The 27,967-nt window shown below is 42.3% G+C and overlaps 1 protein-coding gene across 1 annotated transcript; it reads right to left on the bottom strand.

Moving 5' to 3' along the window:
• Window positions 1-33: 33 nt before the first annotated feature.
• col17a1b (collagen, type XVII, alpha 1b) lies at window positions 34-27,954 on the bottom strand. The gene is made up of 51 exons (XM_077581282.1): window positions 27,626-27,954; window positions 25,419-25,486; window positions 21,986-22,036; window positions 21,718-21,834; window positions 20,314-20,595; window positions 20,153-20,209; window positions 18,834-18,866; window positions 18,714-18,764; window positions 15,718-15,873; window positions 13,749-14,429; window positions 13,607-13,684; window positions 13,452-13,526; window positions 12,572-12,706; window positions 12,404-12,496; window positions 12,291-12,335; window positions 12,078-12,215; window positions 10,197-10,982; window positions 10,051-10,101; window positions 9,753-9,779; window positions 9,533-9,595; window positions 9,358-9,453; window positions 8,005-8,040; window positions 7,895-7,921; window positions 7,065-7,109; window positions 6,921-6,983; window positions 6,724-6,750; window positions 6,072-6,143; window positions 5,901-5,936; window positions 5,793-5,828; window positions 5,477-5,539; window positions 5,336-5,362; window positions 5,181-5,255; window positions 4,842-4,913; window positions 4,701-4,760; window positions 4,567-4,626; window positions 4,468-4,494; window positions 4,256-4,297; window positions 4,101-4,178; window positions 3,990-4,028; window positions 3,654-3,770; window positions 3,466-3,585; window positions 3,283-3,396; window positions 3,065-3,199; window positions 2,879-2,998; window positions 2,625-2,801; window positions 2,306-2,446; window positions 2,018-2,239; window positions 1,766-1,930; window positions 1,614-1,694; window positions 1,194-1,277; window positions 34-740 (listed from the first exon to the last, which is right to left on the bottom strand). Exons 2-51 carry the CDS (start codon window positions 25,471-25,473, stop codon window positions 688-690), a joined length of 5,484 nt encoding a protein of 1,827 aa, XP_077437408.1. The 5' UTR covers window positions 25,474-25,486; window positions 27,626-27,954; the 3' UTR covers window positions 34-687.
• Window positions 27,955-27,967: the final 13 nt, after the last annotated feature.

Consider the following 27,967-nt stretch of genomic DNA (forward strand, 5'->3'; position numbering starts at 1 on the left):
GTGTTTGTGTTCTTTTAATAAAAACAAGAATAGTAGCAATTTATAATTTAATGTTTTCAATAAAACGTGACGGTATAAAGTCAATACATCAAAGTCAGTGTTCTCGTATACAAAAATATACAATCTAATCAATAAGTCATTCCTTTAACTTCATCAGCAGCCCAAAAGCGGAATATTGCTTTGTTTGCGTATTAATCTACAAATCTTCATTCAAGTACAGCAATAATCTGTCCTAAATACAGCAATCGATAATGTAACTTGGCTGGGTGAATGCTAATGCTATAATGCTGACATAAATATGTTGTATTAGGCAATTTTAAATCGTTTGTACGGATCCTGGAGGCTTAAGTGGCAAATAATGGCTAATAACAATAAAAATGAAATTTTTCATAAAACAGCAATTAACGTATTGACCTCAATACAGTAGAATACTCATAAAACGAAATATTAAAAAACTTCAGTCACTCGAGCATACTTCTACTATAATAATATTTCCATCTAAACAAAGCAAATATCAAACATCCACAAGTGAGCGATGGAAAAAAATGTGACCAACAAAACTAAACACCGGCCAGCAGCAAAGCTAAAGAGCTAATGATTGTTACCAAAGCTTTTTTTTTTTTTGTCCTTCTGCTTGCATTGCTTCTGTTGAGAACAGAGAAGAAGAAGAGAAGTAGTAGCCACGCTTCAGCCGCCGTCTGCTGGACTTTCCTGCTGCTCACGCTTGATTACTTTACCTCCTGGAACAACAAAACAGAAATTCTAATCACATACGATCTAATAACCAACATTGGGGCATACATTTAAGACATATTTAAAATTGAAATACTGTCGTCCGGTCCTGTACTTTCACATGTAACAGCAAGCACCCAATTGTAGCACACACTTGCTGGCGAGAACCACATTTCTGTTACATTCACATACACCGGCGAGATCCAGCCTACTATAACGCATACACTTCCAAGCGAGATCCAGCTCACTCTTCTACACGCCCCCTGGCCCCTGTGATCCATACACTTGCTGGCGAGATCCAGCTCACTCTTCTACACGCCCCCTGTTATGCATACACTTGCTGGCGAGATCCAGCTCACTCTTGCGCACGTGATATCCAACCCTCTGTTTTGCATACACTTCCTGGCGAGATTCCCAGATTCCCCATTGGCCCACTAGTATATGCGGAAAATTTTGAGTACCTGTGTGCCTCCTCTGTACGCGATGTGGAATTTGGATCGTGTACGTTCCTGGAATTCCTGGTAAACCCGGACGTCCAGCATCACCTGGAAACAAATATAATTGAAACATCAGACAAAATTTGTGAATGCCTGGCTACTATGCCCCCTTGGGCCACCCCTCTCAAAGCCCCTGACGAGAAATGGTCAACGTTACCCTAAAACAGCCCGTGTCTTTCCAGGGATGAGTTCTTGAGACATTTTTGTCTACAGCAATTTCATGAAGTCTCCTTTGTGGAGATTTGTTAATAGAATTTGACTGGAAATGCCCAAAAAGAACCTAAAATGGCCGCCAAAACCAAAATGGCAGACTTGGTCTACTTGTGATAGACAATCCTATCAAATTTCATGTTTCTAATTGAAACTACTTCCGGTGGACTGTACCCTTATCTCCCCTGGGTCCCGGGTAGCCTCTCTCTCCTCTTGGTCCGACAATTCCTGGAGGACCAGGGATGGTGCCGTGAGCTGTGCCAAGAGAAGAAGAATCAGTAAAAAGCTCCGGTTAGTCTGAACCTTTCCGTAATCCGAGTTCTCACTTCTGAAGAAGTCCATGAGATCAGCCGTGACGTTCCCGTAGGCCGCAATCACACGGCTGTAACCGGGCGCTCCGGGGGGTCCTGGTGGGCCGGGAGGACCTTGGACGGCTCTTACTTGAGTTCTCCAAGGACCCTCCACCAGGTACTCCTGCAGCAGGCCTTGGTCTGCGTGAAGAGAGAAAGACAACCTTTGAACATGATGAAATCTGCTGAGTCATAAAGTTGCAATAAAGTGGCGAGTCATGCACTCACTCTTGATGTAGTCGGAAACCTTGAGGGCCACGCTGCTGTAGTCCATGGTCTCGCTCAGCTTGCTGATGTCGATCTCGTGTTGGGAGGTGTGCCGGGTGTCGCTCTGAGACGAACTCTGACTCTGGCTGCTGTGCACGTAAACCGTCTCTCCGCGATCTCCCTTTAGGCCCCTCGGTCCCGGAGGGCCCTGGGGTCCGGTGAGGGCCCGTCGGACGCTGTCGGCTGATGGAAAACCGTGATTATGTTGTATTTGCAAACGTGGTAGCGTGTTGACAAGTAGTAGCTTACTGGTCAGGTAATCATAAACTTCAGAACGGATGGTCTCCCGAGGGACAGTTCCGCTGTAAGTAACGGTGCCCCCGGAGCTACTGGGTGGTCCTTGAGGGCCTGGAGGTCCGGGAGGGCCTGGGAGACCTCTGAAGCTAGAGCCTGTTAAACATTTAAGGTTGGATGTTTTAACTGTACGTAAAACATTCTGCTGCAAGAGACTTTAAGAGCGTGGCTAAGGCGCAAGGTAGTTCCACTTCCTGTACTTTACTGAAGGGTTTTGATTGGTTACCTGCTCCAGCGGATTGCTTGAACCTGAACCCTAACCCTCCGTACTCACCCTGCAGGTAACGCTGAAGCTCCTCCAAGCTGTACCCACGACCGCCCGCCCCCAACACGGTGGTGGAGACCCCTGGCGGCCCCTGAGGACCAGCGGGCCCAGGTTGCCCAGGAGTACCAGGAGGACCGGGAGGGCCCTGGGTCACGGCGGAACTGATCCATGTACGGAAGTCTGAATCTGTTTGGGAAGGAAAGACGTGTAGTCACTAATCTGACTAACATGGATTGTGAAGTGGATTCTGGTGTTTGTTTTACTTCTAACTAGTGCCGAGTAATCAATCGAAACTGCCGTGTAACCCGGGCCGCCCGAGCCGCCCGCCCCTGGAGGCCCAGGGAGTCCTGGTGGTCCGGGTGGTCCTCTTGCGATTCCTCTTTCTGTTGACCAAAAAGAACTTAACACACATGGCGGCAACAGTGTCATGGTTTTGATTCAGGACTTACCGTTCATGATGTTGAAGACATATGTCGCGACTTCCTCAATACTGTAAACGCTCGAAATTCCTCCTGATCCACCTGATGGTCCAGGTGGTCCTTGAGGACCCGGTGGGCCTGACAGGTATCTCCTCACGTCTTCTCCTAGAGATTAGAGAAAGAGAGGTTTTCTAGCTATTCCAAGATGCTACCATGCAATTTGAAATTGGACAATTTGTTGTACTGACTCTGCAGCATGGCAATGAGACCGCCAACAGTCAAGGCCCCTCCGGGTCCAGGGGGTCCGGGTGGTCCTGGTAGACCCTGAACCCCAATGCTAATGCCTGAGCTGGAGCCAGAACCTGTGAAAGGAAAACACAGTGAGGCAAAACGCATCTCAGTTTTAAAAATGAAGATTACCAAAGACTCACGTTGCAAGTAGGCAACAATTCGAGCGGAGATCTCCTCAATGGAACCCGAGAAGGTTCCGGGTTGCCCTGGAGGTCCGGGTGGACCTGGAGGTCCTGGAACACCAGACTGCCTGCTTCTACCTGTTAAGTGGTATATTTGGTAGCCATGGTGTTCATTGGCGGTCTTCGAGCTTCAGAGAGCAACTTACTTAGGTAGTCCGACAAGTACTGGCGCATCTCGACGGACGAAGAGAAGGAACCGGGCTGCCCGGGAGGTCCTTGAGGCCCTGGAGGACCAGGAGGCCCTTCGGTGACGGAGACTGAGCCTGAAGACAGACATATGAGGAAGTTGGTGCGGCGAACTGAGCTGTCACTTGAGTTTGAATATTTCCGGTAAATTTTCATTGGAAGTTACGATGGGGAATTTTGGACTTTTCACAATGGGACTTGAGAATTAAAATATAGTACATAGGCTCTTCTTGACCTCATGCACACGCACTACAGAACCACTTCACTTGAGTAGATCTCAGAAAGACATGATCTACCTCGAGAAGATCCGGGAATTCCAGGAGCTCCAGTGTCACCTTAAAAGAAACAACAAATCTTCATTGGACGTTCTGTTCAAAGCAGATCTTCTGGCTCCTTAAAATCTTTACCTTTGACTCCCTGTGGTCCTGGCAGTCCAGGAGGCCCTGGAGGTCCTTGCACACTGTGTTCTCCGGAATAGGTGGACACTAGGAGGGACAACAACAAGCTTAGTCCACCGGACTGACTGTGTGTGGTCTTCTGTTTGTAATGATCTTGAACTGACCTCTCTCCAAGCTTCCTGGTCTTCCAGGCAAGCCGGGTTCACCTGGACCACCACAGTTCATTAGTTATCAACGATCGGTAACTTGTGGTTTCACATATCTGTACATTTTTAACCTATCCTCCTTTCGGCCAAAGCCCTTTCTGATATAAGAGTATTGCTTTGACGCCATCTTGGTGCATAGGAAATATGAAAAAGGGTTTCTCAAACGTTACCTTGGTAGCCTCTCGGTCCAGGAGAACCTAAAGATGGACACAAATGTTGTTGAGATATGTTGGATCCAAAATGGTACGATAACTCCGTGTTGGTCAAACCTGTGGATCCTTTTTGCCCAGCAGGTCCAGGTGGTCCTGGTTGTCCAGTATAATAAGTTCCTAAAGTGTTCAAATAATAGTATCTTTATGGATTCCGTAAATGCTGCAATCCCAAATGGTGAGTGATTTCATACCGGAGCCGGACGTAACACCAGAATCTCCTTTGTCGCCTTTCGGTCCTGGTCTTCCGTAACCTGGACAACGGTGCAGAAATGATCACACGGTGAAGTCTATGGACTTCATCAGAAGCAACAAATGAGTCCTAGCTGGCTGACCTGGAGGTCCTGGTGGCCCAGGTGGACCCGGCGGGCCTTGTAGAGACGATACGCCACCCGAAGCAAGCTGCCCTAAATCATGATTTGGAGATCAAATTTAATACTGGAAATCATTGCGTCTTATCCTCGAGGAATCGGTCTCTTGGCCTGACCCCACATTTAGCAGACAGACCTTCTCCACAACCTTCATTTCCTGTCTGTCTCTCATGCATCCTGCTTAATTAAGGCGCACATACTGCATTCCTCCAGTTAATGTGCAGAAGATAAAATTACACCCATGATAACATTTGTATTTTTTTTTTTTTTAATTTCCAATCTGAACAGAAGAATAATACTCACTCTCAGCTATGCTTGAGCTGAAACTCTCAGATGTCCTCACTGTTGATCCGGTTACTCCTCGGTCGCCTTTAGGACCTGCCAAGAACAAAAACATGCACCATGTAGGTCACCTATATTATATCTAAAAATATTAGTGAAGATGTGTGATGATTTACCTGTAGGACCGGCAGGGCCAACTGGACCTAAGGAGGTATATCACCACATAAGAAAATCACATTTTACAAACATAGGTGTTATTATCACGTTATTATCATGTAATTAACATGTTATTACAAAATTGAAAGAAGCTGTCAAACCTGATACTCCCTGTGGCCCACGAGGCCCAGGTGGTCCGGGGATGTGAACAGTGGCAACACCGGCTGGTAAATGAGTCAGAGATAAGCACCCTCATTATGAACACACAGCATATGTAAAAGTACCTTGACTTATCATTTTAATTTTTTTTGTCATAGTCAAAGTCATAACTCACAAATCAAATAAAGTTTAACCATTTAAATGCACCAGAATGACACTAATCCATTCAAATACATCCAAAAAGCTGCAGCCTGTAACTAACCACTGTACATGGTTTAGACTTAGTCACATGGTACATGTTTTTCTTATGTTAATTACCTGCATTAATAATTCTTCCTGCTTCACCAATATCACCTGAAAACAGACACAATAATTATTGCCCTGATTTTTGTGCACTTTCCTGCCGTTTTTGTGCTGGTTCCGTACCTTTAGGCCCTGGTTGACCTGGATTGCCTGGTAGTCCTGAAAGAAGAAGAAAAACACAGTTTCACTTCAGACTTTTTCAAAAAATATTTGCAAGCAACACTTTTGAAATGGCCGAGCATGTTTGATAAGATGTTTTATCGATTCCATTGATTAAGAGGAGCATGACGGCACCTGGCGGTCCAGCATCTCCTGGAGGCCCGGCAGAACCTCGAAGTCCAGGGTGGCCAGGACTGCCAAGATCACCTGTTGGCACGAATAAAATTTAAAACAATTCTGCATTTATGATATGAAATGTCTTGAAACCCAACCCTTAACTCATTCACTCCCAGCCATTTTCACTGAAGCAATCCCCTTTGCTCCCGACTGTTTTATTGGATTTTAACTGATTTTGCAAGGCCCACAGAATATTGTGTTCTATTGCTATAAAAACGTGGAACCTACCAAAAAAAAAAAGATTAGAGTCTCTTCTTTCATCAGGAAAAAAAAAGTATATTGCTATCTGTTTCTGTTTTGCAACAATTATCATTAGAATGTTGCTAAATTTCATCATTATTCACAAATCTGTTTAAAACGGTGGGGAAAAGAGCTTGTTGCAACATGGCCCTGATTGATCTCTTATACTCTGCCACCTGCTGGCCGTTTTTGTAATAACTACCATTGCTTCAAGCATTCTCTTCAGTTCAGAGGCTGCATCAAAGCCTTCTGTATGCTCTAGCATTAAAAAAACATATAAATACGTCTTTGGGAGCATGGTAATATTTTAAATAGAACATATTTATTAATTAATTAATTAAGAGCTACATGACTAAATGCTAACATTTACCTCTCGAGCCTTTTGAACCGTCTTGTCCTGATGTTGGGGGAAAAAAAAGACACAAACATGAAACTACTTTTGGCAGGGGAAAAAAAACATAAATGAAGCAAACTTGTCTCTGCTGCCCTCTAATGGAGAAAATCTGATCAATTATAATCCAAAGCATACAATTGACATTAATCAACACTGGCAGTCCTGTCACCCACCTGAAGATCCCTTCGGTCCTTTCTCACCAGCCTGTCCAGGCAGTCCAGGTAAACCACGATCACCTGACCACACAAATCAGTTTAGCTTGACTTTGCTTTTACGCATCTTGTTATTATTTCGGTTCTTTATTCTACAAACTCTACCTTTAAGACCAGGTGTCCCAGCTTCTCCGCGGAAACCCTGAGGACCTGGTTGAACAAATAGATCATCTTTAAAAATAAGCCATCCAAAAATCGTCCGTCATTTGAGGAGCAAGTCAAAAATGAAAGGTGGAGGTAAGCAGCGATGAGGAGTGACGGTGTAGGTCAGGGTCCACCAATTACGGTTCCCCAGGTCCAGAGTCCTGCAGGTCTTAGATGTTTCCGCCCACTAGCACACCTGGTTCATATAATCAGCTCATCAACATGCTTGATAACGATCCTGATCTTTAGTATCGGGTGTGTTGGTAGGCGGAAACAACTAAAACCTGCAGCACTCCGGACCTCGAGGACCGGAATTGGTGAACCCTGGTGTAGGTACTTGGATCAACTTTTCAGACCAAAGGTGTTGGAAGAGAGTTACAGAAGAGAGTCGTGTAGACTGTAGAGGGTCGTGTCAAATGTCAGGGGTAAAAGAAGGGCTTCCAAGGGTTTCCAGTGAGACCAGGTGGGTTTGTAGACTTAGAAGAGAGTAGCAATGATCCGAAGACCACGTAGCAAAGTTGAAGATACTGAGATTGTCTTTGGAAGAGACCAGGATGGACAGAATCACAAGTACAGCACAGACTGGAAGGTTCGGAGACAAAGGTTTGGGCAAAGAGATTCGTGTTTATGGTGAGGGAAGACTTGAAGGTACGTGAAGTTAAAGCAGATTTATTCCAAGCACAGGAAGAGAAGGAAGAGAAAGATTCACTATGAGGACACCGCAATTAATCCAAAGAGTAAAAAGAAGAAGAAAAGGAGTCTTTGCTTGAACAAAAAAAGAAGAAGCTCACCTGGTGCTCCAAGGAGCCCGGAAGCACCTGGATTGGATCATCAGGGTAGAGTTAAACTAAATATTGTACTCTCGATGGGTCATTTGATTACTATTAAAAACTGGTCTCACCTTTTTGACCAGTGGGTCCAGGTTCCCCAGAATTACCTTCCAGAACAAAAACAATGAAATACTGAGGATTGACAGGACCTCCTGGTGATTTTTTTTTTTGTACACCGCAAACATTGCTTGGCTCACTCCCGCCGTCCTGTCCTGTCCTGTCCTGTCCTACAGTATGCGCTGCTTGTCGCATCTCTTCCTCAGGTAGCACTGCCTTCTCAATCCCCATACACAATCCAAATCCAGGTTCCGCTGTCCTATCTTCTCCTGTCCATCCTGTCTTATAGCGAACTGTCACACAGTTTCCTCATTTGGAGTTCCACTGTCTTTCCAGTCCAGATGTCAATACAAAGTTAACTCTTGGTTTATTACTTGTGCCCTATCCTGTCCTGTTCAGTCCTGTACTATTTGCTACTCATGGTGTCCCTTCCTCACAGGGTGTATGAAGCATTGTCTTCCCAAGTCCAGTTATAGATGCAATCCAATTCCGGGCTCACTGACCAGGTTGTTCTGTCCTGTCCTATGTGCTTCTTGTCGCGTCTCTTCCTCACATAGCACTGCCTTCTCAATCCCCATACACAATCCAAATCCAGGTTCACTACACCTGTCCTGTCTTGTCCTGTCTTATAGCTAACTGTCACACAGTTTCCTCATTTGGAGTTCCACTGCCTTTCCAGTCCAGATATCAAGTTAACAGTTCTTGTCCTGTTCAGTCCTGTCCTATTTGCTACTCATTGTGTTCCTTCTTCAAAATGTGTATGTAGCATTGTCTTCCCAAGTCCAGTTATAGATGCAATCCAATTCCGGACTCACTTACTAGGTTGTCCTGTCCTGACCCATCCTGTCGTGTTGCACCCTTTCGCCACATGGTGTTTCACTTTTCTAGTCCAGATATCAATACTATGTTAACTCCTGGCTTACTACTAGTGCTCTATCCTGTCCTGTTCAGTCCTGTCCTATTTGGTACTCATGGTGTCCCTTCCTCAAAGAGTGTAGCATTTCCTTCCCAAGTCCAGATATACAGTAGATATAATACAATTCTGGCCTCACTAACCCTGTCCTGTCCTGACCCATCCTGTCTTATTAGCTACTTGTCACAGTACAACCCGTGCTGCATTTCCAGTCAACAAATCAAGACAAGGTTAACTCTTGGATTATTATTTCTGTCCTATCCAGTCCTGTCCTGTCCTAGTTGCCCCTCGTCACAGGTTGTAGCACTGCTTTCCCAATCCACACAGATACAATCCCACTTTGGGGTCACTACCCTGTCCTATCCCATCCTGTTCTATTTGCTACTCGTTGTGTTTATGTAATATTATTATTGTCATATACGTAGATGAACACAGAATATTTTGCTTGATGTACCTTTTTCCCCTTTGGAGCCAAACCCTGGTTCACCTCTGGGTCCAGCAGGGCCTTCTCGTCCCCTCAAACCAGAAGGACCCTCCAATCCTTGTTCACCTGCAGACACATGCCGGCATTTACAGACCCACCTTAAAACGGTCCAAACCGTGTACTTGTATTGTACAACTATCCATACCATAGCTTCCTTTTTGGCCCTTTGGACCCTGAGGGCCCTCATGGCCAATCGGACCGGGAGCACCTGAAGCCAAAAGGTTTGATATTAACCAATTGAGAGGAATCTAATTATTTTATAAGCTGTTTAGAAAAAATGTATGTCACAACAAATAAGAATTTGTAACTAAATTATTTACATATATTCATGAAAACAGTTCAAAGTTGTCATAAAAGTTCCTTACCTGCAAATCCGTGTTGACCCATGTCACCTGTAAAACACACAATTGGTTTGTGTTAATGGAATTGCGCTGATAAGAAAGCAATAAGATCTGCCGATAGAAAAGTAGTGATTTGGCGCCATCTTGATGCCAAGGCATTATGTTGGCGAACATAACAGAGAATGTAAAGAAGCTAATTGTATAAAACGTGAATTAGATGAATTACACAAAACAACGCTGTAGTTCTAGTGTGCCTTTAAGGGGCGTGGCCAAGGTAGTGGCCGAATATTGTATATTGTACGGGTAATAAAACAGAAGTTACCTTTCGGTCCAGGTAATCCTCTTTCCCCTTGTATTGCACCGGTTAAGAAAGCTGGAAAATACATTTTAGAGTTTTATGAATGTAATAAATAATAATTTATCTTTTTTTTTTTTTATTTTGCTAACAACATTTTCGTCACAAGTTACCTTGGAATGCCTGCGACTGCATTTCCCCTCGCACCATGCGCTGGATGGCAATGTGAAGAGCAGCGGCGTCCACGTAACCGCCGGTGCCGCTGGTCCAAAAGCCGTTGCTGAACGTTTGACCCTGCCTGTGGCTCTCGCTGGAGATGTCGGTGAAGCTGGTAGTGTGGCTCGAGGTGTGGCTAGAGGACGAGCCGCTGCCGCCCAAGCTGGTGCCGCTGGTGCCTACGCCGCCGCTGGAGCCGGTTCCACTGGCACCGGCGCCAGTGCCGCCACTGCCACCACCAATAATGATGGTAGTCCGTCCAGAACTAGAGCCGCCACCGAGGCTGGTGCCTGCGCCCCCACTTGAGCCGGTCCCAGTGGCTCCGCCCCCACCACTAGCTCCAGCGCCACCTATACTGGTTCCACTAGCCCCAGCGCCAGCTAGACTGGTACCACTAGCTCCAGCGCCACCCGTGCCGGTACCACTGGTGCCACCAGCACCTCCAGCTTCAGCTCCAGCTCCAGCTCCAGCACTGACACCAACACCCCCAGCAGAAGTACCACCCCCACCCCCAGTCCCAGCACCGGCACCGGCAGCAACCCCGATTTGCGTTCCAGAACTGGAGTCCGACCCTCCTCCTGCTCCGCCTGGCCCGAACACGAATATGTCCGTTTTGGATTGGTCGCCACCGTCCACAAAGGTGTTGCCGCCGAGTCCCACCAGACGACTGGTTCGAGCTGAGATGACGGCCGACTCGCTCTCCAGAGTGGCCATCCGGTTCTTCAACTTTCTCACGTCCTCGGCTAAAAACCACAACGAGATTATGTTTCCTTTTGTTGAATGGCATTTCAAAAGTTAATAGAAGATTTTTCTATAGAAGGAAATATATTTTTAATATGCCTCCAAGTGGCTGCAAACAGGCAAAATCTGATTGGATGGTTAGTAAATATTGTGATCATGTGATGATGCTATGACATCATTGGTTTAACTTTTTTTTTTTGTTAGTGGCCAATAATAATACAATTCAGCCAACTCACAAAAACATTAATTTGCTCTTTAGATATTCTATCAAGATGTAGCTACATAATAATGATTAACTGGTGTAATATAATTGTAATTACAAGTTTATTACAATGTTATTGAACATGTACTGCATATAAATGTATGGATTTGCAAAAGATTAAGTGAAATGGGTCCCTTTAGGCATTTTTTATAGAACAAACTAACATAATTATCATTTGCTAATTATTTGTATTATTATAACTAGTTTATTACACTGTATAGGACAATAACTATTCCGTTCATCAATTTAACCGAGTAAACCATTCACATATGTCTCTATAGACACTTTAAATAAGATTATTGTACAGTTAGAATTATGGTGTAGTCATTCGCATTGAGATAATAATTAATTTCTGCCATTAGGCAAAATGAACCTAAATTAAATTCAGGTGCTTGTTATTCGAACTGTAATAACTAGTTTATTTATAATTATTTTTCTGTAAATTAACAAGAAATCAATCGGCAATGTGTTCCTATGGGCATTTCGAATACAGTATAATTAGGTTTTAATTACTCACAATTAGTTTATTACAAAATCTGATTGTAATGACTAGTTTATTACAATGGTATAAGATAATGTTGCTAAAGGAATTCTCCCATTTAACAATAAATTAATTTGTAATGTGTCTCAAGTTAAATATATGTGATATGTTTTTATATTGTAACTTTTTTTTTTTTTTATTCGACTAAGTAAATGAATAAGATATTCTTTTTACAATACTGACCAGCTGAGAGAAAATAATATAGAATTACGTTCTTGCATTGCATGGTAATAAACGGTTTATTACAATGTAATTGGACAATAACAATTTCTGATATTTTGCCAAGGACCTTACCCAGCGCGATGAGGCCGAAGAGGAGTCCGAGCAGGAGCAGGAAGAGGAGCAGGAACGCCAGCAGCCACTTCCACCACGAGCAACAGGCGTCAAAGCAGCAGCACCAGCCGCCGCAGGCGCCGCCCTTCTTGCGAAGCTCTGCAGACAAAGTCCACGGTTGATTAAAATTCATCTCGTAAATTGAGGCGTGAAAATAAAAACTAAAATACATACGTGCGCTTGTGCCTTTGTCTTTCATTAACACTCCTGATGATCCATCTGGCGGATTCACACATCTTTAGCGTTTAGGAACGAATACAGAAGTCATGTTGCGGTGTCAGACTCACAATAAGCATTTCCTGTCCCTGCCTTGAGCTGAGCCGCGTCACCGTAGCTTGTGATGAGCTTCTCCTTCTGGATGGAGTCGCCCGAGAGGGAACCTGAGACATCACAGCACGTCTGTTATCCGACAGTTTGACTCTTTTCGTTGGCGAGCGTGCAAAAGTGCGCCTCACCTCCCCCGACAGTCCTTGTGAACTGTTTGCCGCTGTCTTTGGCCAAAATAAGCGTTTCTGTGTCCCTGGCGTTGTCCTTGTCCGAATTCACGAACATGTAGTCCTTGTACGCCTCCTCGTTTTGGGGTCGAGTGGCTGGAGAACAAACAGATGAGAAGGTCACAGATAGCAGCGTGTGGTTGGTTTAAACTAAATTGATGTAGTATTTCTGCTTTTGTGGATTGTAGGATTTTAATTCTAAATTAGCATGTAATAACTAGTTAGTTACAATGTAATTACACAATAATATCACAAGAGGCTTTACAGTTAAATGAATGTGAGTGTTTTGACAGCAGAAACATTTTAAATCCACCAGGGTGGCGGTAGAACAGCTTACTTGAACTTACCGGACACATTTTTCTGCATTCCATAAGTTGTTAATTTAAAAAAAATAATAATTGTAGTATTTATATTCTGTAGATTTTAGGCTTTATTAAATTAGAATGTAACAAATAGTTTATTACAATATAATTACACAATAAAAACAGAAGAAGCTTTACAGTTAGATGAATATGAGTGTTTTGACAGTTGAAAAAAAGTCCACCAGGGGGCGGTAGAGTAGCTCACTTGAAGATACTCCGGTGCCAATGACACCACGGCCAATACCGGACACATTTTTTCTGCATTCCATAAGCTGTCAAATTTAATAATAAAAAAAAACAACAAAAAAAAAAAAGTAATTATAGTAATTTTACAACTATCGTATTATTTTAGCTTTGTGGATTTTAGGATTAAAATTCAAAATTAGCATGTTATAACTATTTTGTTACAATGTAATTACACAATAATAACACACAATAGGAACATTTTAAGTCCACCAGGGGGCGGTAGAACAGCTTACCTGAAACTACTCCAGTGCCAACACCAACACCACCACCACCGCCAACAACGGACACATTTTTCTGCATTCCATAAGCTGTCAAATAACAAATATATAAAGGTCAACACTCACAGCACATGATATCATATTTCATGGGACATTTTGAAAATGCATACTTGTCATGCTGGCATTTGCGCCGCTTGTAGCGATTGCACCGCCAGAAGTGGGCGCCAAATTATTTTGAAAGCCATAAACTGCAGGGAAAAATAATGAATCTGATGACATTTGTTTTTAAAGGCAAAAATGTGACAAGCTCACCTGACAGGGAGGGTGCGGCCAGGCCGATGGGCGTCGCTCCCCCCGACATGTTGTTGGCGCCGGCCTGGTACGCGTAACTGCTGCCGGTGCCTGCCACCACTGCGGTGGTGCCGGCGGCGGCGGGCAAGGTGGCAGTGGACCACGGGAAGGCCGGAAGCGCCGCATCCGAGTCATAATTTGTGGCCCTCACGCCGGAGTCGTGAATGCCTGATTTCTGACTGATACTGTACTGGGATGACCTCACGCCAGTGTCGTAATGGCCGGACCTCAAACTGCCGCCATACTGGGACGATATGGCGCCAGTATCGTACTGGCCTGACCTCAAACTGCCATTATACTGGGCGGATACGGCACCAGGATTCTGCACTAGGGATCTGACGCCGGTATCGTACTGTCCGGCTTTGGCGCTACCATTATACTGTCCTGGCCACATGCCTGTGTCATACGACATTGCTCTTACACCGTATTGGCCCGATCTCACGCCTGCGTCATACGTGACGGACCTCACGCCGATGTCCGACCTCCCCGCGTCACTATAGTGGCCCGATTTGAGGCTGCCTTCATAATGGCGGGTTTTGCCGCCCGCATCGAAATGGCCGGCTTCCAGACCCGTTTCGAGCAAGCCGGATGAGTCCACCGTGTGGAAGCCGTTCGATCTGGCGCCAGAACCAAATGTTAACACTGTGGAAGTGACAGAGGACATGAAACAGGCAAAGGTGAGTACACATCCAAGGGAAAATGCCCAAATTGGGGCCCAAATATTGCAAAAATATTTTGTGTTTTGATTAGGGGTGTTAGGTGATATTTTTTTTTAATCTTAATTAATCACATGATGTCAATTGTTAACTCACGATTAATCACAAATTTGATATCTGTTCTAAATGTACAATAAAATCTACAATAAAACATTTTTTCCATAAAATTTAGTTAAAATTAAAAAGATGTACTGTAAAAAACGAGTGTGATATTGATTTGTGTTTTCTGCCACTAGATGGCATAAGTGCATTTGTAAGACGTTGGTGACAGCTCAGTGTATTTTTCTTTTCATATTAAGAGCTATCTAATCTTTAACGTGAAGTAATGTAAAATTCTTCACATTCCTTGTAAGGAATATGTCAAATTTGTGGCTTTTTTTGTATTTTATTAATATTAATATCAAATACAAAGCATATGAAAAAAAATCACAGAGTGAGCTGTAATTGCACCCAATTTTCCAAAACATGTTGAAGTTCAAAATGGCCCCGTCCAAAATTTCTAAATTATTATATGTGGGAAACAAATTTTTATAGTACACATGAGTAAAAATGTCCAAAATTTGGCCCATTGACTCCAGTTATAAGTCATATTTTTTTTTTTTTTTTTTTTGATGCACTGAACACCTGATGTGTTGTAGTGCATTTTCCGCGATTACCCAATTCATCCCTTCACTGGGGCATCAACTAAACGTTGAAAAAAAAAAAGTTGACTTTAGAGTCATAAAAGCCATAATACACCAGATGGCGCTAGAGAGCTAATTATCTCTTTTGAAGTGGACGTGTCTGCTGCGTTGCGACTGGAATTCCTGCAAGTAGGGGGCGGTCATTAATCGCGCGTTGAGAAAATGAGTGCCATTAAAGGAACTTTAAATTAACGCACTCATTTTGACAACCCTTGTTTTAATGACTAAAAACGTGAAGGGTGTGTTTACTTTTGTTAACGTTTTTATACTGATAAGTGTCTGTATTCTTGTGTAGTTTGTAAGATACGTATTGAAGGGAGAATGAATCAAGAGCCTTCAGTGCACATTTTCATTCAACTACAGAGAAGAAAGGCTTAGCGTGTATGAAATGTCGGTCTTCCCTATGGATTCACTTTCTCATGAAAGCAGATGTCGTGTGCGGCTAACACGATGTAATCGTAAACCCCGAGTGGGAAGGAGACAAAGTGTCTGTGCATGTGCATGGGAGTGGGATGGGGAGGGGTCAAATACCCGACTGCGAAGCCCGAGAGGTCACCGAGATGGTCTGGGTCTCCACGCTGGCCTTCTTAGGGTCGCCCATGATGGCCGAGGTGCTGGAGGCGCGGACGGGACTGGAGCTGCTGGAGCGAACCTTCAGCAGCTTCTTCACGTCGTCTAGCTCCGCCCCTGCAAGTGCCATGACACTGTCAACGTCTACATTTTACTTTACATTTTATCCTAATTGATGTCAGTCTAAAAAAAAAAGATTATTTATGCACCAAAAACAGTTGGGTGAAAAATTGGACCGACCCACTAACTTGGGTCGATTTGACCCAACTTTGGGTTGTTTTGTATCATCAGAAAGACATAGCAACAAAAAGTTGGGTCAAACAGTCTCAAATTCACAGGCCATCAAATTTTTGGCCTAGATTGGTTTATTTATGTCCAAGCGGTTTTAAGAGTGTATCACTCTAAAAACTGTTGGGTCAAAAATAACCCAAATTGGGCCATAAAAGAGAGTATCACAACTTTTTGATTATTTATGCACTCTATAAACAGTTGGGCAAAAAATTGGACCGACCCACTAACTTGGGTCAATTGGACCCAACTTTGGGTTGTTTTGTATAAACAGCGGAAAGTTGGGTCAAATTTCACAGGTCATCCGATTTTTGACCGAGATTGGGTTATTTATGACGCAGTAGTTTTAAGAGTGTATCACTCTAAAAACTGTTGGGTCAACAGTAACCAAAATTGGGCCAAAAAAAGGGAGTGACCTAACTTTTTGGGTCATTTAATTGAACCAAAAAGTTAGGTCAAATTATAACCCACATTTAAAAAATGGGTTACTTCGTGGGTTATTAATTTAATTTGACCAACATGTATGGATTAAATAGCTCAAAAAGTTGGTTGGGATCATTTTTGACCCAATTTAATTGGGTTATTTAATTAACCCCCCCCCCCCCCCCCAAATGGATGAAATTAACAACCCACAAACAACCCCAAAAAATTGGGTTACATTGTTAGTCATTAATTTAATTATATAAATAACTCAAAAAGTGGAGTTGGCTCATTTTCAACCCAATTCAATTGGGTTATTTAATTAACCCAAAACGTTGAGTCAAATTAACAACCCACAAAGCTTAGCAACGCCAAACAATTGGGTTGCTTTTGTTTTATTAATTTAATTTGACCCAATTTATCGTTAAATAACGCACAAAGCAGCCCAATTTTTGGGCTAGTTTTGTGTGTTATTCATTTGACCCAACTTTTTGGGTTTAAAAAACTCAAAGAGTTGAGTCGGTCCATTCTTGACCCAATTCGCATTATTTTGGACCCAACTGTTTTTAGTGTGTAAGAAATCTGTAAATGCAAGCATCTCCTTGCAATGGCGTCGTCTCAACTGGAAATGTGTTCAATTACAGTCCAGTCCCGTTTGAGAGCATGTGAAGCGCGATCCCCTTGGAGTTTATAGAACAGAAAAATCCTCCCTAACAAATAGGAAGCAGCTGGGTAATTGGACACCAGGCCCATGTGGGGTTAAGTCTGCTAAAACCGCACTGACTGCCTCCTGGTTGTCAGCCTTGGCCAGGAATAGGCGCCGTTTGCGATTTTACGGTGAATTTTGTTTGCGGTGCTTCACCCTAGAGTTCCGGGCGTACCTCGCATGAAGGAATCTCTTTCGTCTTCAGCTGAATGTCGTGTAGTCTTGTGATACTTCCAGTTGATATCATGGAAAATTCACTTTTTAACTACTTGTATACAAATATTTTGGTCTCCTGAGAACTTGCCCAGTCATCAAACATAATATCAGAGTGTTTCCATTTGATCGGCTATGCTAGGTGAAGATCCATAGCCACTTTCAAGCGAGGGCAGAGTATGGCCGTTGGACTACTGAAACATTATCATATCAAGCAGGAACACGTACAGTACATCCCCCACTGCTATCACATCATGGCCCCAAAGGTAAGCAGAGCTGCATGGAGTTTTGTTGGATGCACATATTAGCGTTAGCTTCTGATAAGCGGCATTAACTTGATTGGTAAATTTATACACACAGTTTAGTGTATGACCTGCTCCCTAAACAAGTTGAAATGCTTTTTTTATATTCTTAATGAGTGCTCTCTTTTTTGCCCCATGTTTTTTTTTTCTGGGCTATTCTGGTGCAAATAGAAGCTGCTTTCGTTAAAAGGTTCAGGCTCCGCCCCTGGTTGTCAAAAGTGGGACTTGCCATTGGTCTAGCAGTTATCGGGTGAAGAATACAGTCGCTTTCCCACTAAAAAAAAAATCTGTGAAAATGTATATTATAACATCAATGCTAATTTTCGTTAGCATGTCTATGGTATTTCCCATTTTATGTTATCTTTAAGCTAACAGACTTCATAATGATGTTTTGGTTGAACATTTGGGTTTAAATATACTGTGCAATGTTTATATTCTCTTTTATGTGTCAGTTTCACAGTAAACTTCAACAAACAGCTTGAAGCAAGCACGCTTGTCCTCTTATTTGGTGGACTGTGTGAGCGAAAAAGTCTTTTTAGTTAACGTTTTAAATGTGTTTAATGAGTGGGCGAGGTTAAAACTTGACACAATAGAGACTGGCATGAAAAAAAAAAATGTAGATGGAATGGCTGCAGTTATTGACTTCAATACAGCAGGGGGCGTGATCAGCGAGCGCGAGCATGTGGTAAAGAGTGACTCACTCGTACCAACGCTGCCGCCAAATGTGCACCCGAAGCAGCACATTAAAAAGAAATCCCGCAATCAAGCCCGTCTGAAAGTCAGATGGGACATTGTGCTGTGGCCACGTGTTTGCCATCTCGACATAAACACGCACGCGAGAAATGCAGGAATGTCATTTGCGGGAGCAAAAAAAAAAAAAAAAAAAGTCAACCTGACAGAGCCCCAACTCCAAAAAACGTGATTCCAAAAGTAGCCTGCAAACTATCCACGAGGTTCCTTCAGCCAAATAAAGATGCTTTGTTGCTTTATGATAGGTTGCGTAAGAATCAAGAGCGGATTTGACTCACATCTGCCGGCCGTGGGAGAGGCGCTTTGTAGCCGGGCCCGGATCTCGCTTTCTGCAAATCCAGATTAGAATCAAAAGGGAGCATTTCCACGTGCAGGTGTTTTGGGAAATGAGCGCCTACCTCTGCTCTCGCTTCTCCCTCTGGTGTTGCCGCCTGGAAAGTCCCAAAAATACAATTCGAATTATTAGGCATTCACTTCAGTTAATCAGTTAGAGTGATGACATATGTACACTAGCTGCTATGATTTTATTGATCAGAACCGACACAGTGAGAATAAAGTGACTCAAAATAGTGTTACAAATTAACAAACAAATTTTTTATTTTTTTTTTATTAAAGTTTCACTGGTAGCGTGTGACGGTGTGTTTTCTGACATAAGAGTGTTTTTATTGCGGATTCTTTTTATATCATGGCAGGAAATGGTTAGAAAATTAGTCTTTTGGGAGAAACGTTCCTTAATATGCCTTTATTGGAACAATGCTCTCTGAGTTATTGTACTGTAAAAAAAATGGGTGTGCATTTTTTTTTTTTTTTACAGTTCAATGATTTTCTTGAAATGTCTGGTGTTTTCATTACTTCTCATATATATTTTTTATTGTCATTTTTCATTGACAGAAGCCATTTTTGTTCATTTCCCTAAATCGTCCATGTGATTTAGGGGAGGAAACTTTTTTTTTTTTGATTGTCAACAATTGTTTTTGAAAATGAAAAAACAACAAAAAAAAAAAAGTATGGTCCAGTCAACAGGTCTGTATTTATTTATTTATTTTGCATTATTTTAGCCATTTCCCCCTAGAATTGGTTAATTGAAAAGTATTTATTTATGTTTTACTTCATTTTTTAAATGTCATTATTGTCATTAAATAATTGATTTATTGTACATAATAGAAAACAAATTAAATAGTTTTAGATGCATTTAACATTCTCATTTATTGGAAAATAAACATTATAGAGTATAATTATATTACATTTCTTGCAATGGTAAAATCAAACAACACAAATTATGTTATTCTTAAAATGAACTGTGGTATCTTCCATATTTTGCATGTAATTTTTTATTTTTTTTGTTGCCCAAGTAATCATTAAAATTTGCCCACCACTTACTTATGATGTTAAAATGTTCTTTTAAACACTGACTGTGCAGTTCAAGATTAAGGGATTACAATGCAACCTATTCGCAAATTTACAGTCACATTTTTTTCCCCAACTCCTCAATTCCCTGGAAAACTTGGCCAAGCCCCTAATATAACCCAAAATGGCACCACAGCATTGTATAATAGAAAAGTAGTGCCTTGGCGCCATTCTGGTGGCAAGGAACTATGTTGAAGTGAAAGGAGGAGTTTCACAATTTGCAGCAGTGTATTAATTCCGATGGGAAGAAAATCTGTTGCTGAGGTTTCCAGTCAAGTTTAGAAGCTTAGCGATTGTCAGAGTCACTTACAATAGATTCCATAGTCTTTGCGGTTAAATTCCGGGGAGGAATTAGCACTGGAACTCCCTGCAAGACACACAATAGGGCAGCACAAGTATAAACATTGTCCTGACGTGCCCCCGTGGCTTCCTTCACCTCCACCCCGCCAACTTGTCGAAGGCCCCACTCACCCTCGTAACCTCCGGAGCGGCTGGACGCGGCGTGCTTCCTGTCCGAGGAGGCCGCGGAGGCAGCCTGCGTTCTCTTGCCGCCGCCCGACGAGCTGACCTTGGTCACCGAGCTGACGAGGTAGCTGCCTCCGCTGCCGCCGCCGCCGCCGCCGCCGCCTCCGCTACTGCCGTAGCCCTCGCCGTCCAGGTAGCTTCCGGCGCCCTCGCCTATTCCGATGGCGTCTCCTCCCAGGTAAACCCCAGAGGAGGAGCTGTAGCTGCTGCTGCTAACGCCCACTGAGGCTGCAGCGACATGGAGATGAGGTTTTGGTGGGAACGCTCAAATCGAATGACTTTGCATCACGAGCATAAACGTAACAATGATCACATTTGCGTCGATATAAATACACCACGTAAAAAAAATGAGTTACAATGTGTCACAGGCATGAACTCATTTGCTCCCAAAAATACATAAATACGTTCTATTTTAAATATTACCATTGTCCCAAAAACGTATTTATATGTTTTTTAACATTTTTTTTTTTTTTTAATGCTAGAGCATACAAAAGGCTTTGATGCAGCCTCTGATCTGAAGAGAACGCTTAAAGAAATTATAGTTATTAAAAAACAGCCAGCAAGTGGCAGCAGAGTATAAGAGATCAACCAGGGCCATGTTGCAAAAAGGCTTTTAAGTGAAAATGTCCAAATTGAGCCCAAAGTGTCAAAATTAGTACTTCAATTGAAAAATCTCATCATGCCCTTCCAAATTCACCAATATTTGGACAGCTTGGGAAGAAAAAAAATCTGATTACTTAACTCCTAACTTTTTTTGTACATATTTTATGATATTTTTTTAATGGGACAACAATGAAAAAACCATACTTGGCGACAGTGTACCAGCATAAAGAGACTTGACACAAGGGCATTAATACTGTATATAAATGGCTGGCAACAAAAGTGAGTCCACCCCTAAGTGAAACTGCCCAAATTGTGCCTAAAGTGTCAACATTATCCTACTTTTCATAACAGAATAAACTTACTATCCCGTCAAAATAACTCAACACACAGTCAATAATATCTAAACAGCTGGCAACAAAAGTGAGAACACCCCTACGTGAAAATGTCCAAATAGGGCCCAATCAGCCATTTTCCCTCCTGCGTGTCATGTGACTCGCTCTCAAGTGTGAATGGGGTGTGTTAAATTTGGTGTTATCACGCTTACCCTCTCTCATACTGTGATCCTTTGTATGCTAAGTTACTGTAGCAACATGACAAGATTTCCCAAAAATGAGAGTCTGAGCCATGTCACCCTGAATATAACTTACTAAGAATTTGAAAGTAAACAACTGAGAAGAGAAGAAAAACAGGCAAATCAAGAACTGAACTCTTCCCCATTTAGCTCTCATTGATGCGGTGGAAACTCACAAGAAGTGAAATAAGTAGTGCCGCTCTTCTGGGTTAAGATGTTCTTCTCCAAAGCTCCGCCTCCTCCACCGCCGCTGGAGCTGGCCATGTTCCTGTGACTGGATCCGACGGTTCCCTCTAGCAACCAGAAGACACACAGAAAAACACGCAAGCGGCCATTACTCATCGGGCACTTCCCTCCCAGCTGCACGCTTGTAATTACTGCGTTATGCCTCAGCTTCAACGTCAACAATTAAAGCCAGCGCGACCACGGGACGGCGACACTCACTTGGCGGGAGGGACGTCAGTCTGCCGGTGGATGTCAGCGACTCCGTCACAACTGATAGCACACAAGGAAAAAATGATTTGTTTGGGAATAATCGCGATACAAAGCAATATGTGTTTACTTTAGCATCAACGCTAATCCCTGCTTGAGCAACTGTCGAGTGAGCGGGTGCCTGATGATTATTCCCAAATCCATTAGAGTGGATGTGCTGGTGACATGCTAGAGTGCAGTTTTAGTACTTGTAATTGGGCACAAGCCATTAAAGGTGACTTTTTGGTTTTGTTTAGACTTTGCAGGTTAAGGGAAAGTGCTTTTACACTCCTCCAGTGGCCCCTTAAATGGAATCGTAACATTAACATTATGGTTGTTTTTTAATGGAAAGTACGCAAATATCTACTGTAATATCAAACATTTTGTCTTAGAATGAAAACATTTTTTTTTTTTTAAGTAAAATATTTTGGTTCATACTTTTCATTGGACAGGAACTAATTAATAAACTTGTCCTGGTCCCTTTCAATCAAATCTGATGAAACTGAAAACCACAAACTGTATTTAGCTCAACTTCTGCTGTATATTTCTACATTCCTGCTGCTGCTCAATAATTTGTTGACCGAACAGGTGCCTGATTATTATTCCCAAATCAATTAGAATGAGTGTACTGGTGGCATGCTGGAGAACAGTTTTACAATATCTTCATCATTTACTCTTAAAGGTGGTAATAGCCTAAAATTGTGCATTTTGATCCTCTTGCATAGCTGAATAGGGTAACTAAAATATTACAAACAACTCAGGATGGTGCAGGGCAAACATGCACAGTAATAAATATATTGTACAACTAAAACCTCCATGACAGACAGTGTAGTATAAAAAAAAAACAGCCTTTTTGATACAGCTCTTGTATTGGATCTCATCCGGTTGCCAGGTTCAGATTTTTTTGGGTTACTGCAGTGAGGGAAAATTGTAAAGAATTTTCAGCTTTGACAAACTAACTGCATCTGTCCAATAAATCATGAATACATTCCCCCCAAAATATCAGGAGAGGAATGTAAGCCTGCACTTAAGTTTTTACGGCATGTCCATTTTTCAGTTTCTATCTCTCTATGTACTAGCTACCATCTATCAACCTAGCTAGCTATATACCACTCATATCTAACTACAACTTACCTATATAGCTAGCTAGCTACCTATCAATCCTATCTAGCTACGACTTACCTATGTAGCTAGCTAGCTACCACTCTTATCTAGCTATGACTTACCTATTTAGCTAGCTAGCTAGCTACCGCTCTTATCTAGCTACCACTTACCTATGTAGCTAGCTAGCTAGCTACCTACCTACCCACACAGCCTACCTTGCCACGTGATCGTCTACCCTGCTATCTTTCTGTTTATTCATCAACGCATTCAATTTGTAGTATCTAGCAACCATCAAGCTATCTATCCTTCATCTATCTAGCTAGCCATCTACCTATTTACCCATCTATCTCCTGTAATACAATTACAACATTATTTTATTTTGCATTGGAGTGTTTAGTGTGCAGTGAGTGTGTAGCATATTTACTTCCTGGATATGATCGTTAATAATAATAACGACCATTCCAAGGAAAAGCTCGACTCATGTTAAACGTCATCCTGCCTCCCTGTTCTTGACCCCCCTTCCTCTCGCAGACTTTTATGGACTTCTCGGTTTCGCCGCCAGGCCAGCAAACTAACGGCAAACATACTTTAGCTGTTAACCACTTTGGCCCGGCTGCCAACAAGCCCTCCAGACGCCAACCCCAGTGTCCATTTGTTAACTCTGCTCCTCCTCACACCTTTGTTATGTGTTTTTTCCCCCCCTTTGCCTTTTAAGCACTTTGCGTCTTACTGAGCTCAAGCGACTGGAGGCGATTATATTTAGAGGTGACACATCAAGAACAGTATGGTCTGATATTATGCGCCCACTTGTATTTTATCACCAGACAGGACTTGACCTCATCACATGTTGATTATTAAAGCTACTGCTATGTGCAAAGATGGCTAGGAGGGTTTAAATGTGAGACGACGGGGCGGGGAAGTGGGGAAATTTGAAAGGTGAGACTTGAGAGAAGTCAAAGGCATGCGAAAGTGACAGACTGCGCCAGACAAAAGCGCCCAAGAAAAAGGTGGCAACAGTGTGGAAAGTTTAACTCTAACCTGGCAGGAGCGGCTGTGGGGTGCTAGCTGGGTTCTTTGAACGCAACATAACATCAGCTGAAAGGTTCAAGTGGCTGCTGTTGAGCATTTCATAAGTGGATTTACACATGGCGTTCAAGTTAAATTAAGTTAAGAGACAGCGGAACCTCTGAAGTCCAATGTAACGGAAGATCTGTAGTATTGCTCAAAAGTCTCACAAAAGTTCAGGCTGAAAAGCTGGCAAAGTTTAAGACAGTTAACTAGCATTTGTTTTCCCCTTTTAAGGGATTATTTTACTTTTTATTAATGGAAAAAAAACCTGAACATGACATCACACAAGATGTCAACTATCAGGACAAACACCCCAAAAATTGCACAAACAAGGGAGCATCATCGAAGCTAAGCTAAGATGCTAAAAGTTCCCATAAAGTGAATATAGATGATTTCTAAATTTGATACACCACGAAAAACATTTGTATTAACAACCCTGCCAAATAAAAAATGCCAAGTACTAAAATGAGGTTTTGAAATCAAGTACAATCAAGCCGTTGTTGACGTTTTCCCTGAATGTGCCAAAACCACGACCTACTGCCAACTGTCGATACAACTACGTTGAGCATCTTTAAAAAAAATAAAAAATAAAACTTTTTTTTTTTTACACGTTTGAGCCTTGAAAACATATCCACTCCAAACTTAATGGATAGAATATATCCCACAAGGTTGCCGCTGAGCTTTCCACACCACGATGGCGAGCTAGCCACCAGCTAGCTCGCGAGTTAACGGGCTTCCGGGGTTCAAATCGGGCTCGTTCATGGCCTCAACTCCTCACGTAGGAATTTAAATAACCACACCAAACTTGTTCTGTAAAGCGTGACATCCAGAAAAGGGGCATTTTGCGGGTGAACGCATTGCTAGCTAAGGCATAGCTACCTAGCTAGCTAGCTAAATGCTAACTAAAATACATACTGTATTTCCTTCTACATTTTATGCTTGCGATGTGTTTTGTTGTGTTCAAATATGTTTATAAGATGTGGGAGGGAAACAATTATTAAATAAGTTTTTATATGTAGCCCCTCTATATCGTGCCTTTCTACATGTACAACCCCTAGAATTACTTTAAACATTGTCTGGCCACAGATTGGAACGGACTATTTCTATTTCCATTATTTCCTAAGGCGGAAAAAAAGTATTTTTGAATGCAAACAAATGTGCGGTTGAGCAGTTGGGTTTGTCCTCAGAGGTTCCACTGTATCTTATTACACCCTGAAGACTTGAGAAACCTCACCCCGTCCGTCCGCCAAGTCTCCCGAGACGTCCGCCAGTCCCGTTAGCTCGTCCATCCCATTTTATCTGCTGACAGGATGACAGCACAGCGATGACCGCACTCACGCAACTGTTGTTACGCTCCGAACGCGGTTAAATGGCAATTGGGCTATAAAAATGATAATCCAATGAGATGGGAGGGGAAGCACAAGAATGTCACAAGATCCACTTGAGTTTCTGGGGTGACGGAAGGTCACGAGTTGGGCATGGAACGGATGCTTTTACTGGAAATTTCATGCCAATGGAAAAAAAAATCATATTAAAACTAGTTTTGCTCGTTTAAAAAATATGAAAGTGACATTTTATATCCATTTAGGTGTGATAAAGTGAAGTAGCAGCCACCAATTTAAATGTTGGTGTATACCTTTTTAGTGCTACAAAAGCTAGTCCAAAAAATGGACTGTGGCGGTCCACAAGGATCAACTCTAAGCACATTTAGTTTTTAATTTGGTTTCTATCAACAATTCTTGCAAGACTTCAATTTCAACAACGATGGCGAGGATTAACTAAGGTTTGCTTTTTCTTTAGATTGTTTTGATGATACTTATTCTAAAAGATGTACATTTCAGGAAAAGCAAGTCTCCAATGTAACAGACTTTGTAACTTGGACCGCGTTTTTTTAAAACATATAACTTATATGCGCAAAACGTTTTCATTGAATTATTTAACTTCTGATTTTTCATGTTCTTATTTTTGTTCATGTTACATTTGCTTACAAATACTTTTTAGGGGGATTCCCCCCCTTATTTTTAACTGATTCAAACACAAACATTTGTAAACTATTTTTTTTTAATACTTTGTCCTTCACTCCCAAAAATGTATTTGCATGATTTTTCTTCTTTTTTTTTTTTAAATGCAAGAGCATACAGAAGGCTTTGATGCTGTTTCTGACATGAAGAGGTGGCTTATTAAATCAATTGTAGTTATTACGAAAAAGAACAGCCAGCGGGTGGCAGCAGAGTATAAGAGATCAGCCTGTGACAAATTGCAACAAGCTCTTTTTGTCAGTGTTTTCACCAGGAATGTGAATATTGATGAAACTTCGCTATATTCTAATTGCTTCCAAACGGAAATGGATATAAATATAAAAATATATTTCTTTTGGTATGTTGTTTTTTTTATAGCAATATAACACAATATTCTGGGGGCCTCGCAAAATCAGTCAAAATCCAGTAAAACAGCCGGGAGCGAAAGGGGTTGCGTCAGTGAAAATGACTGGAAGTCAATAAGTTAACTATGATTCTTTATTTTGATGTCGGTCATGAAGGTGGCACTTTGCAGAGTATACGTTTTTTCTTTCTTAAGTGTTACTGCTAAAAATAGAACCAGTGGTAAAAGAAAGTTAAAGTCTGCGAGCATACATTAAACCTCCAGGGTAACTGCTTATACCTTTTCGGGGCCAAAAAAGTCACATGCCAAGCAGTAAAAGTCAAATGTCAAGGGTATAAAAGCAACATCTTTGAAGGTACAAGCCTTTGTCCCATACCGATACTACTCATGTACATTTTTGTCCTTGAACACAACACTTTTTAAACGCCCTAACATGTTTAAAAAAAAAAGAGCTAATGAATAGCGAGAAAGGCTCTAAAGCAGCATTATTGTGCCGAACAAAGGCTCAAAAGGCCAGATGCTCACTATACAAGCCACTCACCACACCCTGAGGATATTTAATATATCCAACACTTTCCCTATTTCCTCAATCTCACATAAACACGTGATCGTACTGTTTTTATTTCCACCTTCAATGCTGACCTGACACTTTTTCTTTTTAAAAGAATCCACATCGTAAATTCCTTTAAGTCACCTTAGTAGCCTGTTTAACGTCACCTCCAAACCTGGAAATATAAATAACATAGCTGGGGGTTCTGTCATAGTAAGTAGTCTAAGGGGGGAGAGGTCAAGTCCTGGAATAGATTTAGGAAAGATGTAAATAGCCCAGTAAAGAGCATGTAAAAGTATCCGGAGATCATCGTAACAAATCTAACTTTAACGTGCGCAAAAAGGACCAAAAAAGATTTCATACAAGAGGATTTTGTGCATTTCCAACTCAAAAGCACAACCAGAAAAAGTCTTTGAGTGAAGTGGTTGCCATTAACGCACATTCAGCAAGTGGAAAAAAAGCAGCAAAAACGTGCTTTTAAAAACTATTTCCAGCGTTTGTGTTCATACCTCCAGCCAACGGAGTCAATCAAGTCCCCCCGTCCGCGTGGAGCTCCTTCGGGGAGGAGGGGGGGGAAGCGTGCCTGCCTGCGTGCTCGAAGAAGCCCCGGGATGTTCCGAAAAAAGAAAAAGTCCTCTCCGCTCCTTGTTGTGACTTTTTTTGTAGCCCAAGTAAAGTCGCAACAGAGATTTGCGGGCAGTGGTCCCGGCCGCGCCCCTCGGCGCCGCTTGGCAGGCAGGTGTAGACGTCCGCTACTCCAAAGTCCCACAGCCGGAGAGGACACGTGAACGCGTCCTTCTGCAAACTTGAAAACAGTGAGTGAAAACTCCTCCTGCGGCTCGGTGGCCACA

This window comes from Vanacampus margaritifer, chromosome 12, assembly GCF_051991255.1.
Source record: "Vanacampus margaritifer isolate UIUO_Vmar chromosome 12, RoL_Vmar_1.0, whole genome shotgun sequence".
Taxonomy (NCBI): domain Eukaryota; kingdom Metazoa; phylum Chordata; class Actinopteri; order Syngnathiformes; family Syngnathidae; genus Vanacampus; species Vanacampus margaritifer.